This window comes from Pipra filicauda, unplaced genomic scaffold, assembly GCF_003945595.2.
Source record: "Pipra filicauda isolate LSUMZ 115617 unplaced genomic scaffold, ASM394559v2 scaffold31_size4109673_pilon, whole genome shotgun sequence".
In the NCBI taxonomy this organism is placed as follows: Eukaryota; Metazoa; Chordata; class Aves; order Passeriformes; family Pipridae; genus Pipra; species Pipra filicauda.
Window position 1 is genome coordinate 3,957,194 of NW_024104443.1, and position 18,916 is coordinate 3,976,109.

The 18,916-nt window shown below is 46.5% G+C and overlaps 1 protein-coding gene across 1 annotated transcript in view; it reads left to right on the plus strand.

Annotated features, from left to right (window-relative positions):
- The window catches only part of LOC113997943 (WT1 interacting protein), an 82,485-nt gene that overhangs the window by 18,883 nt on the left and 44,686 nt on the right, over positions 1-18,916 (plus strand). Inside the window, exon 2 of the mRNA XM_027740187.2 lies at positions 11,644-11,745. Coding sequence (XP_027595988.1) covers positions 11,644-11,745 — 102 coding nt within the window. The remainder of the gene's footprint in view (positions 1-11,643; positions 11,746-18,916) is intronic.

The following is an 18,916-nucleotide window of genomic DNA, read 5'->3' on the forward strand; positions in this document are numbered from 1 at the left end:
CAGCTTCTGGTGTGGGTAGTCCTGGGTGGGAGATGTGGCAGCTCCCACCCCGTGCCCAGATGGAAGCTCAGGTCTCATCCAGCTTCCCAGTGGCACCTCCTCTGGTGCCCACTTCTCAGGTGGATCTTCTGGAGCTTAAAAGGGCACCCAACAGTTACCACATAGATCATAATCACATGTGAATTATCTTTTATTGCTTTTGTCATGATCCTAATCTGAACCACTGCTTTAGTAGTAGGGAAAATATTTACCACTGACATTGCACGTGGGGTTTGCACCAGGCTCTGCAACGATGGATGAAGAGCCAGCACAGCTGAGGTGGAAAGAGTTACCTCTCTTTGTCACTTCTGTTTTGCTGAGTATTTTAATTAAAACCAGAGAGAGGGAAATTTCTCACACTGTTTCGAATTTTTAGTGGTTTCACCTGCTGTTGAAAATTGCATCAAGACATAACAGTACAGGGATGATGTCAAGAGGAATGAATGCTCCTTTTAGTGGCTATGAATAGAGGCTTCTCATATCAGTTAAGTGTTCACTTAAAATTAGGAGAAGATTACAGGTTTATGTTATTTTTAGGCAGTCCTCTAAGACGTAAATTAGCTAATATTTCACCACTTCATGTAACCTTTCAAAATGGAGAAGGGAGGTTTGGATGATGAACTGTGTAAGGTCACATTTATTTGGAGATGTTTGCTGTAGCTAACAACGTGGCAAATTACCTTCCTAACCCTTCAGGCTTTTCTATCTGCTCACTCTTTCCCTGCTTTTGCAGTTCTTGAGTTTGCTTTTTGTTGCTTCTAGAAAGATTTTTAAGGAATAATTGTCCCAGAGGAGTTTGCTGCACAACTGTGCTTTAGTTGTATTTTGTAAGTGTTGCGAGAAATTTAGGCACAACTCCTTTGCTATCTTGTGACTGTGGGTGGTGGAGCTGATGAGTTACTCACGAAATAAGAGATGTCTGGGTGGTGGGGTGTCAGGAGTGGGAGAGAAGAGCATTTTGTCTCTTGTTCATCACTTTGACTTGAGTCTGGCATCCAGCTCCACAAGAAGGGGAGTCCATCTTTCAAAAGCCAGCTTGAAAAGCAGATGCCTGGCTGTCTTGGTGTGGAGATGGTGAGTAGGGTGAGTGTGGAGAAGGCACTCAGTGCTAGTTCTGCCCTGAAACGTGGTTGGGTCCTGCAGTGCTGGTTGGCAGCTGTTTTGTGAAGACAAGACTTGTTGGGCACCAATGTCACCGTGCCCGGTGACCACTTGGAAAGATAAATCCGTTCTGCCCTAAAGCAAATGGCCTTTGACATGAGCCATTGAGGCCACAGGGTCTTTCACTGTTTGCAGGACACGTGTTCCTTAATGGGAGCAGCTTAGCACTTCAGCTGAAGTGGTTGCAGGTTTCTCCATCCAGGCTATGGGCCAAGGCTTTGGCTGCAGGTGCAGTGGGCAGGTTGTGACAAGAGCAGATGATGCCAAAACCCTTTTATGGTTGGGGTTTGCCTTTTATGCCAGGTCCTTCCTGAGCTGACTTGCTGGTCAGTGTCTTGTGCATTGTCTCCTCAGTGTCTGGGTTCTGCAGAGGAGCCACGAGGGTATAAAAGGCGGGTGACAAAAGAAGTGTGTTTGTACACACACAGTCTGCCAGCTCTGGCTGATGGTCTGTCACTAGGTGGGAGACAGCACATAACTAAGTATGTGTTGCCTCTGCCTGTACACTCAGTTGAGTGCTATGACCAAGCCCATTTCCTACTTCCCATTCCTTACAGGGAAAACTGTGTTATTCTTTTGGGTTTTTTTCCCCAATTTTCTGGCTTTTTATACCCACTCTGCTCCCATTTCATGTCAAGATGACAGTCAGGGTCAAAGCAGGGGAGAGGGATGGTCCTGAGTGTGATATTTGTGCATTTCTGGATCATTGGATACTGTTTGGATGCAGATCAAGTGTGTGTTCACATTTCTGTGGAATTCTCCAGACAGATCACGTACCCTGGAGTTCACGCCAGCTGCTGGAGAGCAGACTGTTACCTGAGCCAGGACTGACAATACCTGATCCAGCAAAAAGTCAAAGCAGTCCAGACAGACAATACCTGACCTAGCAGAAATCCTGCCAATGTGGAGTAAACTATCAGTACTTTACACTTTGTGGCATCTTTTTCTATGGTACTAAGAGCTGTAAAGCTGGGTTTGTTCAGTCCCTGGAACTGCTGCCCATCTCAGCACAAGGGTCACTGTCAAGCAAGAATGTGTCCACTCCTGCAGGTCTGGGTGGGGAGCAGTCACTGGAGGGGAGAGCGGAGCTCAGGTCCTTCCATGGGTATGTGAAGCTCAGAGTTGTCCTCTGGCAGCAATCCCTGTAGACAGGAGTCTGACTGAAGCTCGGAACACCCACCACTTGTTTGCCTTAGGTCTGCACTGGAGAGCAGCTGAACCCATGGGCAGCTTTGGGTGTTGATTTTCTAACTTTTACTTTTTTTCTTCTCCCAGTCGGATCCACAGGAAGGAAATGAGCTTAAATATATGGCATTTGGTGTTAGTGCTTCCCAAAGGTAGAGGAGGCAAAATTAGAATATCCTGTTTACATGTCAGTGGAGCTGTATTTGACCAGCTGTCCCAAGGGTTTTCAACTTGCTACATCAGGACAGGCTTTTCTTATGGTCTGAGTGTCTTCCTGTCCCACTGGAGGAGAGGAGTGGGGCTGTTTGCAGTAACACTGAGCCCTTCCCTGGGCTGAGCCTCACAGCTGCACAGGAGACTGAGCCTTTCACTGTAGCCAAGGTGGGGCAGGTGAGGCCTGCCAGGTACTTCAGAACCAAAGTCCTTCATGAGCTAAAGGTGGGAGAAATATATGACAAATTCCTTTCTGTAACTGTTGTTCCTGCAGGGTGTCCTTACAGGAAGGTACATTCCTCCTCCTGATGTTCTCAAAGCATCCTTGAGTCACTTGACTTGCAGTGACTGAAAAAAAACTGGTTCAGAGGGTCGAGGTGACAGGTTTTTAAGTCATTTCCAGCTTTCCTTAAGTATGTAGTTCAGCCTTTCTAAACAGCTTGGTATAATACCTACCTATATGTGTGCTTTTGTCCAAGCAAAGCTATTTATGCCTCTGGAAATGCTGAAGAACCTCCCTGTGGCAGGTGAGAACGAGTGAGTGGGTGTGAGCACCTTTGCAGGGTGGGTGGTGGAGATGTAGGGCTGCAGTGCCTGTGGAAGGAGCTGCTGGATTTGGAACCAGTGTGTTACGTAATGCCATGGCTTTCCAGACTGTCATGCTCCTTCTGGAAATAGCCCAGTTATCTAAGAAAATAGAGAAGTGCACCTGGAAACTTTTAGACTAGTCTCCTTGTTTAATCATGAGCCCATTTGAAATATGTCAAGGAAGGCAGCTGTAATATATGACCTTTTTGTGCCATATATTACAGTGATGACTCATACGTGCAGTGTCAGGAGAATGTAATGAAAAGTCTCTCCAAGTTGACGTCTGTGCAGCTGATGTTTGCAGCTCTGACATGCTGTGGAGTTCAAGGTATTTGGGCTGCATTGATGGTGCTCTCAGTATCACTGTTGTTACCTGGTTGCACAGATTTTTGTAAGCTGAAGCATTTAAATTGATTCTGTCTTTTCCATGTCATCTCAGAAGGCCTTTTCTCTGAAGACCACACAGGTGTCAGTGACTCATATTTAATATAGAAAGGAGCCAAGACACAGAGACTAAAGGCAACTAAGAAAGTCAAAACTGGAAAAGGAGGCTGGTACAGTAGAGTTTCTGGCTGTTTCTGTACTGTGAACACTGTCACTTCTATAGGAAAAACCTGCAATATGTAGATAAATATGCTATTATTAATGTGTGGCATCAGTAAGCACAGAGGAAAGGTGATGACAATATAAGGTTTAAGTATTTTATTATTTATTTACTGTACTAAAGCTGTCTCAATGTCTGTAAACCTGCCACTGGAAACAGCTTAAATAAACCTTAGCAGGCCTGCAGTCTGACCTGCATTGTGCCAAAGTCTGAAGTGATGGCATTGACAAGCATCTCACCCCACAGCTCAGGTGATCTCCAGCTGGTACAACCAGCAGTTAAAGCACTGGTATAAATTGCAGTATCCATGCTAATTAAAAACCAAGTAATTTTTTTTTTATCTTTTCTACCACCATCTGTGAAGTGCCACTTCTTCTGTTGCCCATTTTATTGGCATATGCAGTGGGAAGGTCTGCCCTCTTCCTAACTCACTTCAAGGATGCAGCTGGGTGAATGCCCCTAGTGCTTTACACCAGATTCCCAACAAGAAATTTGCCCTGGGGCACTGTGGAGCTTTGGATGTTGGTATTAGACCTTTTTGGACTAAAACTAGGACCTGCAGGAGCATTGCTCGCTTCTGCTGGCTGTGGGACCTGTGTGTGTGTCTGCTGGGCTCACCTGGCGACTCTGGTCGTGGTGGTGTGTCCTCTGCCAGCAGTTGTACAAGCACCAGTTTTTCCTGGCCCTAGTCTGTCTTCCCCTCATTGCTACTACCACTGTTCTAGAAATTTTGCACTCCTCAAATAGGCTGAATTGTGTGTTTGATTACACTCACTGTGTTCCAGGCAAAGTAAGTGTGGGTTGAGCTGAAGGGCCTTGTTGACCTGGTCCCTTTGGGGTGGAAGAGGGTGCATGTCCACAGCCTTCAGATGTCCAGCAGTGGAGGGCAGCAGGACAGGAAAGGTGCTTTACAGACACACTTTCCCCTCCAAGTCATCCATTCCCAGTGGTGCCCTCCTTCACCACCCCAGCGTTATCTGTCTCCTTGCTTTGCTAATCACAGTATTCACAAGGTACTTTTACAAGCATGATTTTCCTCTCTTTTTATTTTTGCTTAGTACTTTGGTTGCTAAAGTTATTTGCAAGTCCCCTTGTGCCATGGTTGTCAACCTGAGCATGAGCTTTGAGCAGTGAGCTGAGCTGTGAATCCCAGACAAAGCCAAAGTGGCACAGACGAGAGGGCAGCCACGAGAACTGCTCCCTCTTCCAGTTCATTGCCTCACTAGCAAAAGATCTTTCTATAAATGCCAAGTAAGAAGTATAAATCATCCCGGAACTGCCATGCACTAAATCAAGAAGTAGAGAAATGAATGAATATTTGTAAACCAAGTGTCAGTGTAACTAAAACACGGGGCAGAACAATGGGGCTGTGCTGTGCCTTGTGCGGCAGTGGGATGCACACAAAGGGAGCTCTGCAGGGCTGTGGAGCACGATGAACCCTGTGCAGATAGCATCAGTAATTTCATGGTTCAGAGCAGGAATTTCACATACTGTATGAAGCAAGAAGCATTTGCTGCACTAGCTTCGGGCTTTCACTGTGCCACTGGGTGGATCTGCTTTAACAGTAACAAAAGCCTTCCAGTTTCCAGCAGCTGCTAATCAGAGCCGATACCGGCTCCCATGGCATCTCCCACTCGGCAGTGCTGACCTGGAGCTGCCATGGCTTAATTCACCAGCACAGACATGCCCTGGGCTCAGAGCTGCTAAAATACAGAGTCAGGGAGGGTGGTGTTGGAGAATTGTTTCTACAGCCTTCTGTTCCCAAGCACTTATCCATCACCTCATCCTGCATTTGAAACTCGGGAAAGTTAATGACAAAGCAGAACAGACTGTGGATGGCTACTTTAAAAGCAAGCAGGAATAGGCTGAGTCCTGCTGGCAGCGCCGACCCCTCAGGCAGGTGGAGCTCCTGTGCCCTGATCAGCACTGTCATTCCTGGAACTGCCCCAGTGCCTTCCCTCGTGGCCATGACCTCTCCCAGCAGCTCTGTCCTACACAATCCACAGCCTCGTTAAGCAATAGGCAGAGTGGAGGTAATGAAAGGTTTTCCAGGAGCTGGAGTTAGAACCTGGAGCTTTGCTTCTAGAGAACGTCCCGTGAATGTGGACTTTGCTGCATTTGTAACCAACGTAAATTAATCTCAGATTTTGATTTTTCTGCTTAGAGTTCTACACAAGTCATCCTGCCTCAAGCCTGAGGAAAGCCTCCTGTAGCAGGCAGTCACTGAAGTGATGGAGATCTTTTCAAGTCAGCCGATACATATCTCAAGGGCCTAAGTAGTTTATTGTTTATTCCTTGAGGAGGAAAGCAAGGTCGTGGGGCAATCTCACTAAGGTTTAACAGCGACAACAAAAAGTTTCACAGTCCACAGCCTGCTTCTTGTCCTGCTTTGCTTAAGCTGTGATTTGTGTCAGGTGTTGTGACCCATGCTTCTCCAGTTTAGCCTTCTCCAGCAGTCACTGCAAGGAGCATGTGGGTACTTGCAAACCAGAGCTGTGTTACTGGACGAGGTCAGATCCCTCCTGGCTGTGGGGTGTTGTGGTGCCAGGTGTGGATGGGCTGGGGCTTGGGAGGGAAGCTTAAAATGTTTACTTGAGCATTTCCCACTTTTTTTTAGTCTGTCATTTTTAACATTAATTCCAGTTGTGGTGTCTTCTGATCTTCCTCTGGGGCAGAGGGCAGTGCCTGTAGCTTAGCCAGGCAGTCCCTCCATCATTTCCATCACAGGATGTTGCTGCTGAGTATGTCCAGGATATATTTATTTACAACTTGTACATACCAGACTTAATGTTAGATATTCAATCCTTGGTGCATTTGCAAGGTATCTGCCAGGTAACAGGCTAAAGCCCTCCACAGTGGTGAGGGCTGGAGGGTTTCCTGGGCTGCTTCCCTCGCTCCTGCTGGCTCTGCCCGGCACAGGTGCCTCGTTCCTTCTCTGTGTGTCTGGCTGGGGGATGACGTGTGTGTCAGGAGATCCCTCCTCCTGTGGTTGCTGGAAGGAAAGGAGCATTTTTCTCCCCTGAAGTCACCTCTCCCCACCCCTGCAGGATGTCTGCACAGTAGCTGCCTCAGCTCGGGCAGGTGCTGTGGCAGCGCTGGCAGGACTGCCCGGGCCGGGGCAGCGCTGCTGCTTCCCTGTTTGCCTGGCTCCTGAGCACGACACTCCTTACAGGCAGCAGTAGCACCCTGTGTCGCTGTGCCCAGGAGTGGGATCACTGGCTGCAGGCAGGGTGGGAACACCTCCCGTGGCAGTGGCACCTCCAGGGTCTGACACAGCCCCTCCACAGCCCTCCTGCTCTTGTAGCTTGGCCACTCTTGCTGCAGTTTGGTTTCTTGAGCTGAGTTCAGGCTTCCCTCCTCCTTTGTTCTTCCCACTTCACGGCAGTAGGTTTCCATGTCTCTGTCCTGTGCCTTGGGTAGGCCACAGGTGTGGAAAATCTCGTTGGAGACTCGTGTAGAGATGGTCTTTTCCTGTCTGAGAGAGAGAGGGGATTTTGCAGCGGCCCAGCGTGATGTTCACCCACCCTTTTCCCAGCACTGCAGCATTAACAGAACTGCAGAGGCAGGGAGGGAGTCATCTGTGCCATGTGTTAGTTGTTAATTTTAGCTTTACCATAACTCTTGATGACAGGGCTTGGTTGTTTTCTGCTGTAGGCAGCATGTAGCAGTTATCCTGGAGATCTTACAGCCACGGTGTGGCCGTAAGACAGTAAAGCTGCAGCTCATCCCTGAGCTGTTGCAGGGTGTCCATAGCCAGATTCTCCCCTGGCTCCCACAGCTGCTGCTGCTGAAGTTGAGAGGCCATATGGTACCACTTTTCTTGCAATTGTGCTAAACCTCTGCCTTCAGGTTACGTAAGGATGGCATTAGGCACAGCCTGAATTCCACATGTGTCTGAGGACAGAGCTTGGCCAAAGGTGGTTGTGTACCTGCCAGGTTACATTCTGCATTTAACCTTTCTCTACAGCCTTTTTCCTAATTCTGGGTGCCTGGGGAAGTCTGTATAAAGTACCAGCCTGTACTGGCATGGTCAAAAGAGCATCCCAGGATTAGCTGTACACTGGACAAGTTCTGGAGGGTGCTACAGGGAACTCTTACAAGTACACACTGAAGCAAATCATACAGCTTTAACTCCTTCTCTAGGTTGTTGCTGACACTTGGCTTGTTATAATGCATTGCATTTGGTCTCGAGTTGGGAGCAAAATCACTGCCTACATCAGAAAATACCCGTCTGATTGTCTGCTGGTGCTGACAGTAGTGTTTGGTGGTGCATGAGTTACCCAGAGAGCACCGTGCCTCTGACAGCTCTGTTGCCACACAGTGCTGGAGGCTCTCCTGGCTCGTGTCCAGAGATGATGTTCTGACTGCTGTTCAGGCTCAGTGAAGTGGCCTGCTTAAAGGTGTGGGGAGCACTGGCCCTGTGCTGTAGCAAACTCCAGCAGGGAGTCCCTGGGAGCTCCTTTTTATATCATTTGTGCTGGTCATCTGCTGCTGTGGTCCACAGTGTGTTTGTTCAGTCTCTCTCTTTGGTTAAACACCATATGAGGATGCAAACACCACTGCAGCCAAGGAATGCTGTGACTCTGTGCTCCTTCTCAGGCAAACTTTAGGTATATGCAACATCTTGTAACAGCTTTTTCTAGCTAAAGAGAGACACCAGATCCGTAGGGAGCTGATGACTTGGGTGGAAACGTAAGAGTTGATGTGTTAAAGGGCTGGAGGTACAGCTGACTGCTTGAAACAGAGGTGCTGGGAGGGGCAAGGAATCCTATAAAGGCTGAAGTGGTTGATCTGAAGTCATGTCAAGTGGAGTGTCAGAAACAAGACATGCTTGTGCTGTAGTCGAACATTATTCATAGGCATTTTAACAAGCTTGGGAATTAAATATGGGGGGGAAAAAGTGATGTAGTTCTTGTCAAGTCTTTCACAAGCTTGCAGTGTGCAGTCTGGGCTGTGACTGGTGGAAAGCCAGACCTGAATTGCCATATAGTCAGGGCTTTTCCTGGGCACTTATGAACTCACACCACTCACACTGCAGCTGCATATACATTTTCCAGAATACACTTGTGGAATTTTACATAGGCTTTTTTAGCATGCTAATCATCTCCATGGTCACTCATTCCTGGAGTTAATGACTAGTCTCTTAGAGCAAACAAGTTAACAAACTGACAGCTGCTCCTAACGAATCACTTGCTTGGAGAGGCCAATGCAAGTTTAATATCCACAATAAATCCTTCTGCTGCTGCTCATGGTTCAGTGGAGCAATGGCAAAGAAATGAGGTAATAACTTTCATTTATCAAAGCAGTTTGGGCTGTAGTAGATTTGTACATGAGAGCTCATAGACAGAAATGCCAGAGAATTACAGGCTGTGGATTTCTGCTCCTCTTTGGGTAGTATGAAGTGTAAATGGGAAAATGTAGGTGTTATAGGTCTCTCAGCATAACCTCACAGTCAGACTGTCAATAGCTGCCAGTCCCCAGGTACATGGTTGGCATCAAAAGCTGGGCAAGAAGCGTGCAGGTATCTGGGGAGCTCTGGGAGGGCTTTTCTCTGCCCTACCAGGAGTGAACTGAAACCTCACACCGAGTAGGGAACAGAAGCAAGAGGAAACTTGTTCCAGGTGTGCATCTCGTGTTCCCTGTGGGTGTGCAGCCCCTCCTGCCCTGTCTGGGGGTCCGGGATCACTGCAGAGCTCCTGGAATGGGATGGGACAGAGCAGGTTGGTGGGTGCTGTGCTCTGCTGGGAGGAATTCCTGCAGCTGCTGCCTCGCAGGACCTTTTCCAATCACAGTGCCCACAGTAATCAATAGCCATCTTTGATCAGTTAACCATTAACTCATGGCAAATAGCAGGGGTTTTCCATAACATTTGGTTATAAATAAATAAATTGCAGCCTTGGATAAGGCAACAGATGTTCCGAAATTCCCATTTCTCCTGTCAGGGCTGAGCTAGCCTAAGGATTGGCATTTTCTTAGCACTTTGTTTGCAATAAACTGATGGATCTAGTTGGCAGCTAGTTTGTATTACACATTTAGCTTGGGGCATTGATAGCTGCTAATATTAAACTTATAGTTGTTGCTTCACTAAAATACTGAAGTCATGTTTAATATTTAAAAATAGTAATTATTAGATTTTTTTTTTTAAATTATCACTTCATTTGACAAGTATGTTCACAGTCTAAAATGGCAACACTGTGCCAGGATGTTGAGCTATTGAATGAAAGGCTAATCTCCCTTCATGATGTGAAATAAGGGAATTAATGGTATAGACACCAGGAAACCCATGGTTTAATGAATGGTCTTTCCATTTAAGTATTGGCATTAGTCCTGTGTATATACTTGCCAGTATCCCATTTAACCTGATCATCCTACACAGCCCCTACAGGTGTTTGTGCTTGTGCTGCACTGCCCTGAAGCAGTTCAGTTTAAAAATGGTGTTGGTTTGGCATGGCCAGATTTTGTGTTTTCCATGGATGTGTATAAAATGTTCACAGCACAGCAGGGGAGAATTCTGGGTGATAAAAGCCCAGTTTTGTATGTTCTTGAGTTCCTAGGCTCTTGGGTTTTGTTGATGCCAGTGATTAATGTCAAGCTTGTGCATGCATTTGTAGAAATAGGGTCTCAAACAGCACATGGAACACAGCAGTTTCTTAGAGTTGTGTGAGGCAAAAAAATCTCAATTTTTTTATTTTCTACTGTAGTATTTAAGAAAAGATCATACAGCCTTGACTTGAGATGTACTGTCCTGCTGCAATGGAATAGAGGCCAATGGACATCTCAGAAAAACTTAAAAGTCAGTAGTTCTGAGTGTGTGACAGAACGATGTGGATTCTCCAGAGTTTCATTTCTTCTTCATGGGAATACAGAACCAAAGTGATTCTTGAATTGTCTCTCTGCTCTGGTTTCGCTTTAAAAGAGGTTATGCATAGGTAGAAATAAATGCATAGGCAATAGACTCTTAAAACTATAACTATGAGGAAACAGCTTTAAAACAAACAAACAAAAAACCAAAAATAACCAAACCACCTCAAAATCACCTCTTTGTAAAGCTTACTGACATCATGACCTTCCCTGTGCGTCTGCCATGTGTGGAGCTGACCACTGACTTTGCCAGTGCTGTGCTGGCTCCTTGTGCTTTGGTCTGCTGAGGACTCCCTGGGAACCATCCCTGGCATCGCCCAGGGCAGCCTGGGCAGCAAAGGGGAATTTCTGACCCCACTCGAGCAGCATTTGTGCCCTGAGGAAGGTAGGAGCTTTGCTCTTCTGTGTTGTAGGGTGCCAGGTTTTGTTTGGGAGGTTACATGCTCTGTGAACAGAGAGTTAAACAGGTAATAAATGTGGCTGATAGATCCACTCCTCCAGTACTGTGTGGCTTTCTCTGTGGACCAACACTCCTGGTGTTGCGTTTCTGGAGAGGGGCAAAGAGAAGCCTTTTGGGTTTGAACTGAATTGTTGTTTTATTAGTGATTGTTGAATATTATGTGGTGGAGCACTTAGTTGGGAAGGTCCCACTGAATTATTTCTTGGGTAAGTTGAGTTATTTGCAGAGAGTGTAGATTTTCTCTCCTTTCTGTTTGCACCTGCCTCCTCTGGATTTCTGTCTTAGCTAGCCTCAGTCTCCATGGATTGAAACACCAGCAGAGGCTTGCCCCCCTTAATTTTGGGTTAATTTCCAGGCATTTGTTTCCCTCCAGCCGCCTGCTGCTCTCTTGGGTACTTGAATCTATTCAGAGTGAGGAGCTCATTGATTTAGGGCCTGATGGGGGGTATCATGAGTGTTGTGAATCAACAGCCTGGAGCTGTTTTTAGGAGCTGCTGAGGGTTTTAACTTTGATTCTCTTTCTGTTTTGTAGGTATTTGTATAAAGTGTGGAAAAGGTGTGTATGGAGCGAGCCAGGCTTGCCAGGCAATGGGTAACCTCTATCATACCAACTGCTTCACGTGCTGCTCTTGTGGTAAGTCAGACCTGCCGTAGCCTTATTATGTGGCTTCCTTTTGTTATATCTATTCCTTTAGCAACCAGTGCACAGGGTGAGACTTCATCTTGCCTGCTTCCTCAGGCAAAATTCCCACGCAAGACTCCAGCTTCAAAAGTTGGGGTTTTTTTATTTGCCATCTGTAAGTGTTCAATGGTGTTTTCCTAAGCAGCAGCCCAGAAAAGTAGTGTTTGGTTGTTTTAAGGGCTGCATTTACAAAAAGGCTTCAACCTGGCTGTTATAAGCACTATATGCTTTAAATCACTTGTGTTTATGGAACTGTAAAGTGCATGTATCATTTTTATGGAAAAAAAGGACAGATTTGTGCAGCCAAACACATATTTTTGTCTCTTTCTATTTGCAAATGCAGCTCTAGTCAAGCATGTGTATGTGTCACTTCCATGTATACCCAATGGTCAGAAATTGCTCTCTTATGTTCAAATGTGACAAGAACAAATAGAAACTGCATGTTGAAATATCTTATGCTATTACAGAATTTTATTTTTGTAGGGGAAGACCAGGTGGTAAATCACTGTCTCCTCCATGCTGTTCTCAGGACCTTTTTAGGTTTCCTTTTTAATCTGAAAGTGATGTTTCTGTGTGTGATTTGGGGAAGCCGTGGCTTTGCCAGGGGAAACAGGACATGGAAAATTCAGGGCAGCACTTTCAGAGTTGTTTGCCTTAAGTCAAGCATTGTGAGCTTAAGTTAGAGACTTCCTCAGTGTCTTGTCTGTAACTGCTGAGAGCTCACGAATTCCCACTCAGTTCAAGGGAAGTATGAGAGCTCAATTTTCAGAAGTCAGGTAATTTTTTATGCTTTATGCACACATTTACTTAGGTTCCTGATATATGAAAATATTTACCTGGATGTCGAAGGTCTTGTTGTGATACATATACACAGCAAAAGATTCCTTCTGAGCAGAATATGCCAAGTGGAAATTGTTTATAAAAAGGATTAATTAAGGATTAGGAAAAGAGTCAAAGATTATTGGCATAGAAGCAAATAAGTTGATAATCAAAAGACCATTGTAAAGTTCACTTGTGAAAGGAGAAGTGTTGTCTTTTCTCCTGAGGTAGAGATAAATATTTGTTTAAATAAACCTGCAACCTGACTGTAGAATGTAGCGACCTTTAGAAATGACTGTGGACCATTACCAGATGCTGGGATGAACTCATCCCAAACCTTCAGGGATCGCTCTTGACTTTGCTCAAGTCTGACAGTGAATGAGTAGCTATTTTGTTGGCTCCCAAAGTGAGCAGCATCCTGCTTAGCTGAGGATTACAAAATATGATAGTGGATAATATCTATCCACTCACTGCCAACATTAACCGAACCTAATTGCATGGGTGAGTTCCAGCTTCCTCTCTGGGGCAGAAATGTTGTTTTGAAGTAGTCAGGATGCAAGTTTGCTACCACAGGGATCTGTATGCAGGTCACTGTGTTCCTTAGTAAAATGTGTAAGGGCCAAGAAATGTATTTTAACAGCAAAATACGAACACAACTTGATTATTTAAAAGCACAACAAGCTCTTCTGACTGTTCTGGTGGGGTGTGTGTGGCCAGTGTACATCTCCCATAGGGCGACTCGAGACATGTCTGTTTGGAGCTTCCTTGTGCCCCACCCCAGCGTGCCCTGGAATTTTGTGATTCACGCTGAGTCACCAAAGGCATGAGGAAACAGTGCTCCAGGTTGTCTTCTGAGCCTCTCTGGGCTGCTCTGGGCTGGATGGTCCATGCCACGGAGGGGGGAATGTGTGGGGACTGCCTCACACGGGGCACTGCAGAGGTGGACGTGCTGCTGACAGGGCAGCAGTGCCTGAGTGCAGGTGAAACACTTCATCAAAGCTTGGCTTCATCTACAGCAAGTGGGAGTCAAAAGCAGAGCTTTTCCTCTCAGCTCAGCTCTGAAGGAGTATTAAAATGAGCATAGCTGGAAAAAGGGTGTTGCATTTACTCTTCTGTTTCTTCCTATATTGGGGCTGTGCAGCCCATGGAGTGATTCGGGACAGTGCCAGTAGATCCAGACTTGGCATGCAGGTTCCTTCTGTGAGAACTGCACCCTTGAGTGCAGCTACCAAATGGAAACTTCTTACAGTACTGCTGTTTGTGAACAGGGAGTTAATTCTGTGACATTGGAACCTGCGCTGTAGTTTTGGTGCCCACCTTAAAAGGGATGAAGGTAACTGGAGAGGGAGGGTCCAGAGGCACCTACACAGATGATTATAGGCTGGAGAAGGGCTAATCATGACAGCCCAGTGTATTTTGGGTATCAGAAATTATGGGAGGGAGATGTGGCTGGAGCTTATAAATACCCATAAAACAGCATTAGAAAGTGGTCTCATATGTACTAGAGACAAACACAAGAGAGATCATTTCTGGAGGCTGAAATTACACAATTCAAATAGGAAATCAGAGACGGTTTTTCTACAATGAGGATGATTAACTGCTGGAAGGAAACAGCAAGAGAAGTGGCAGATTCTCTGCTCTTCTTTGTTTTCAAATTAAGACCAAATGTCCCTTTGCAGAATGTTTTAAGTTGAGCTGAGCTTTAGGTAATTGGGTGATCATTAATGATCTTTGTTAGGCGAGGGGTCACAGCACACACTAGTGCTCCTTCTGAGCCTTTGGCAGGAGAGTGGAGCAGGATGATGGTTCTCTCTGCCTAAAACAGCTCCTGTGCTTACTTGTGTGGGCTTGACCCTGGCTGGGTGTCAAGTGCCCACCAAAGCCACTCTGTCACTGCCTCCTCAGCTGGATGGGGAGACAAAACACAATGAAACATTTGTGGGTCGGGATAAGGACAGGGAGAGATCAGTCACCAGGTACTGACACAGTTTATTACCAATCAAATCAGAATAGGATAATGAGAAATAAAAACCGAATCTGAAAACACCTTCTCCTCACCCCTCCCTTCTTCCTGGGCTCTCCTTTACTCCCAACTTTCTCTACCTCCTCCCCTGAGCAGTGCAGGGGGATGTGGGATGGGGGCTGTGGTCAGTTCATCCCATCTTGTCTCTGCTGCTGCTTCCTCCTCAGTGGGAGGACTCCTCACACTCTTCCCCTGCTCCTGTGTGGGGTCCCTCCCACAGGATGCAGTCAGTCCTTCAGGAACAGGCTGCTCCAGAGTGGGTCCTTTCCATGGCCTTTACTGGACATGGGGGAGTTTCTGGCAGCTTCTCACAGAAGCCACCCCTGTAGCTCTCTCACCACCAAAGCCTTGCTACACCAACCAAATACAACTTAGAAATCTGAGAGTAAGAGCACGAGGTTGCCTTTCTTTTGTCCTTCTTTTCCCCCCCAAATAACAATGACCTGAACTTTCCTCCAGCAGTTTTCAGTCTTACTTTCCATATAATGGCTGTAGAGAGTAAAAGGCAATAACCGAAAACAATAATTCTGTACCTAAAGACATCTGATTTAGATAAGGGCCCAATATTTAACCAGCTACAATTAAAAAATAAATAAAATAATATTTCAAACCCTTGGGAAAAGTTGTGGTTTGGAGACCACTCAGGCTGAAATGTGATAATGAGTGATGGAGCCTCCAAGGCCTCATTTCATCACTTGGCAGTGAGTGTTTTCAACTCAGCAAAGACAAGTGCAGTTGTGCAGAGAAGTGGAAATTCTGCCCTAGTCAGAGCCCTTTCTTAGGCACTTCTTGGAGCTGATCTTTGGTTTCAGTGCCAGGTGCTGTCTGTCAGGGTGCCCTGGGTGAAAAGGGCAGCGTGTGGCAGGACAGGCCCTCCTGTGCCTTCCTGGGAGCACAGAGGGCTCGCTCCTGTGCTGTCCTTTCCCACTCCCACCATCACATACCACAGCAGTGCTGGAGGGTTTGTCTTCCTTGCAGGTAAGAGGAAAACCAAAAATACACCCATGGGCACTTCTGTGAGAGCTCCAGCCCTGCCCAGGGTAGGGGGGTGAGGATGGAAGGGTGGACTTTTGGGGGTCTCCTGCAGAGATGGTGATTAGTTCTTGAGGGCACAAACACAGAAAAATGGAGAAATATTTCAAATACAAAGTAAATAAACAGGAGACTTCTGTCCCCTTTAGGCATTTTGGTAGAATGCTCAGATGGTAAACCTCTTCATTGTCTTCCTACATTCTGGCAACTTTGGGGAAAAAACCTCAGTAATGTTGATTCAGAGTTGTACAGGATCTCCTCAAAAAAAGCAAATTTCACCAGTGACCTGAGGTCAAAAGAAAAATAGAAAGGAAAAGTAAATTACTTATCAGGCACGTTTTATGTGCTGCATTTCTGCCTCTCCAGTGTGTTCAGTGGCTTCTGGATAGTTGAGCCTTGCTCCTGGAGCTGAGCAAGTTCAGCATCTCAGAACTCTGTCAGTTAATTTTTGCCACGTCTCTGTGTAAACCCCTGTTGGCTTCTGCAAAAGGCCATGCTCCTCAAATAGCTCTTTTTCAGAGGTCAGATAATTCTCTTCAGGTAAGGTAAAAGCCAAAGTGATCTGGTTTCCTGGGATCAAGTAGTTCAATGTAGACCTTTATCCTCAATCTCCTAGAGAAAACAACTGAAGCTTGTTAGGATGGTTTCTAAATGTAGATTCCCTCTCAGCCCTGACACCAGTAAAACCTCTTTTAGGCCTTGATTCAACAAAACACTTAGCTGTGTTTAAATATGTTATATTACTCATATGTGAACATGTTTTGCTGAATCTTAAATAACAGATATTAATTCAGGCAACAACATACTGTCCCTTCTGTTGAGTGTAAAATCTTAGCTTTGGCAGGAGTTCAGTTGCAAATTTTTTTTATGGAAGACAAGAGCTGAAAAATGTCTGCCTGAAAAGCTCATCATGTAATTCCTCTTGATAGTGTTTCAGAGCATGACAGGATTTCATGAAGAATAATTGCTATAATGCCAGATTGCTTGTGTGATCTAAGTGCAGGTGAACAGTTGCAGGAATTAATGGGCTCTGTTTGATGCTCATTAAAGAAGATAACTTATCTGGTGCCTCCAGTTTGCAGCTCATAACGCCGTCCACAGCATCTTTTCGGGCTGAAAATTTTAATCCCGTGGCAACGACTGTAGAAACTGCAGTAAGATAAATCTTCAGTATGAGGAATATCAGTTTGTTATTTGTTACTCACAGGGTGCAGGAGATGGTCAGGGAATGAGCTTTGTTGAGCTGAGGGTTTGAAGTCCCTGCTCTCAAAGCTGAGATGTATTTCACCACAGAAATCAGGGACGTGTCCCGCTCTCCTACACCAAGGCAAACGTTTGAACGGGCCATTCGTCTTTGATTTGCACTTTTGCTGCTGGGTTGGAGGCACAGGAAGTCAGAGCACGATCAATCAGAGGCTGAAAGCAGACTGTGTATCCCGAGGGTGTGCAGCTCATTCCTTACCTGGTAGCTGCTGACCGACCAGAGCGCTCAGGGAGGTTCATGCAGCAGTTCAGATCTAAGGAGCAGCTCAGGGAGGGGTCACAGCTCAGCTGGTGACAGGCACTGCTGCTGCCCCAGCCTTTGTCCAGCCCTCTCAAACTCACACCAGCCTCTGGGAGGAGGATCCCGGCGAGGGACAGCCCAGCTGGGACACCTGTGTCAGTATTACTGTTACCTGGGTCAAGGGCACCTCTGAATGAGCCCCTGCCCTCCAGCTGATGTGAAAGGGGAATTGGTTCATGGACACAACCTGCCTGTTCACCTCGAGACAACAGCTCCCTTCTGTCTGAAGTCTCGGTGCTACTGTATGTACATGTCTATTAATAGGAGGCTGCTCGTGTCCCAGCTTGTTGGGAGAAGTTCCTCTTGGCACTGGAAATGGCCTTTTGCGTATTTGCTGCCTCAAGTCAAACCTTTGCTTGCTCTTGGTGGTAGTAAGACATAGAACATCTTAAGGGAGCTGTGTCCCTTCAGTGTATATTTGTCAGCAGTTGGTGAGTTTTTAAAATACCCAAATTCCCAGTGGAAGATTTATTTTCAATTCATGTTTGTTGTGTCCCCACGGTATATTTCTAAGTTTGGCATGAGTCGCTGCATCCAAATTGCACACTGCTAGTACTTGCTTTGTAGCCTTAAATTGTCTGTGAATGTGATTTTCACATAAAACAAAATTCAGTGTCAAAATTCGGAGTTGGTAATTGCAGTGGTACAAATGTGTGTTTGTGCCAGGGGCTTTTAACCTCGTGGCTCACTTGGCAGTGACTCAGCTGAAGGTTCTGTACCTGTTCATCTTTCTACAGCTGCTTTATGCAACTCTTCTGGGCATCAAGGATACACTGCTAGAGCACTTCAGGGTGAGGAGCTGATGAGCATTGCTGTGAGTGGTACACTGCCATGCACTGAAGGTCTGCTGGGTAGCCACTGTCCCTGCACACTTCTCACTGCCATTTTCTAACCACAGTCTGTTGGAGCAGACTGAAGTTGTGGGATTTTTGCTCTGTGATCCTGCCAGAGCCATTGGCTAATACGTGGTGCTCAGGGAAGACAGGCTGACAGTGATTCAGTGCTGTGCATGTTGGAACACTCCTCCGTGGCCCCCATGGTGTGAGAGCTGGGTGCCCTGGACTTGCATAACTCCCATTGTTGCTCATCCACATCTCAGCCCAGTGTCTGGGTTGGTTCCATGACCACCTGAACGTTTGGTGCTTTCCAAGCCCTAACTGGAGCTGGCAGCAGGTCCTGGTGCATGTGGGGCAGATCCTTGGAGAGGTGATTCACGGGAAAAGCCAAGGAGTGTGGAGAAGTGGGAGGTTGGTTATGAGCAGGGAGCAGAGGATTTGGTGCCTGTGCCGCGGAAGCTGCGGTTGGTGTAGACGTGTCAGTGAGATAACTCCCAGTGCTGCAGGAGGGCAGAGCTCTGCCTGACTCATCCTGCTGCTCTGGGATAAGGCACAGCCTGTGCTCAGCCCCACGCTTCCCATTTTAACACCTATCAAGGCAGATAGTTCGAAGCTATTCCAAGTATGTCTGCAACTGCAGTCCCAGACACCCCCCCGTGCAGCACTCAGGGAAGGGAGGTGCTGGCTGCAGGAAGAGGCCGTGGATGGCAGAGATGACAGCTGCCTTCAGATGGTCCAGGCTCACCTTGTGCAACACTGAACCATGAATGAGTCTCAGCAAAGGAATGTAATCTTCCGGTGATTAAAAGTCAAACTTGGACACCAGCCCGTGTAAGAGCCCCAGTACCT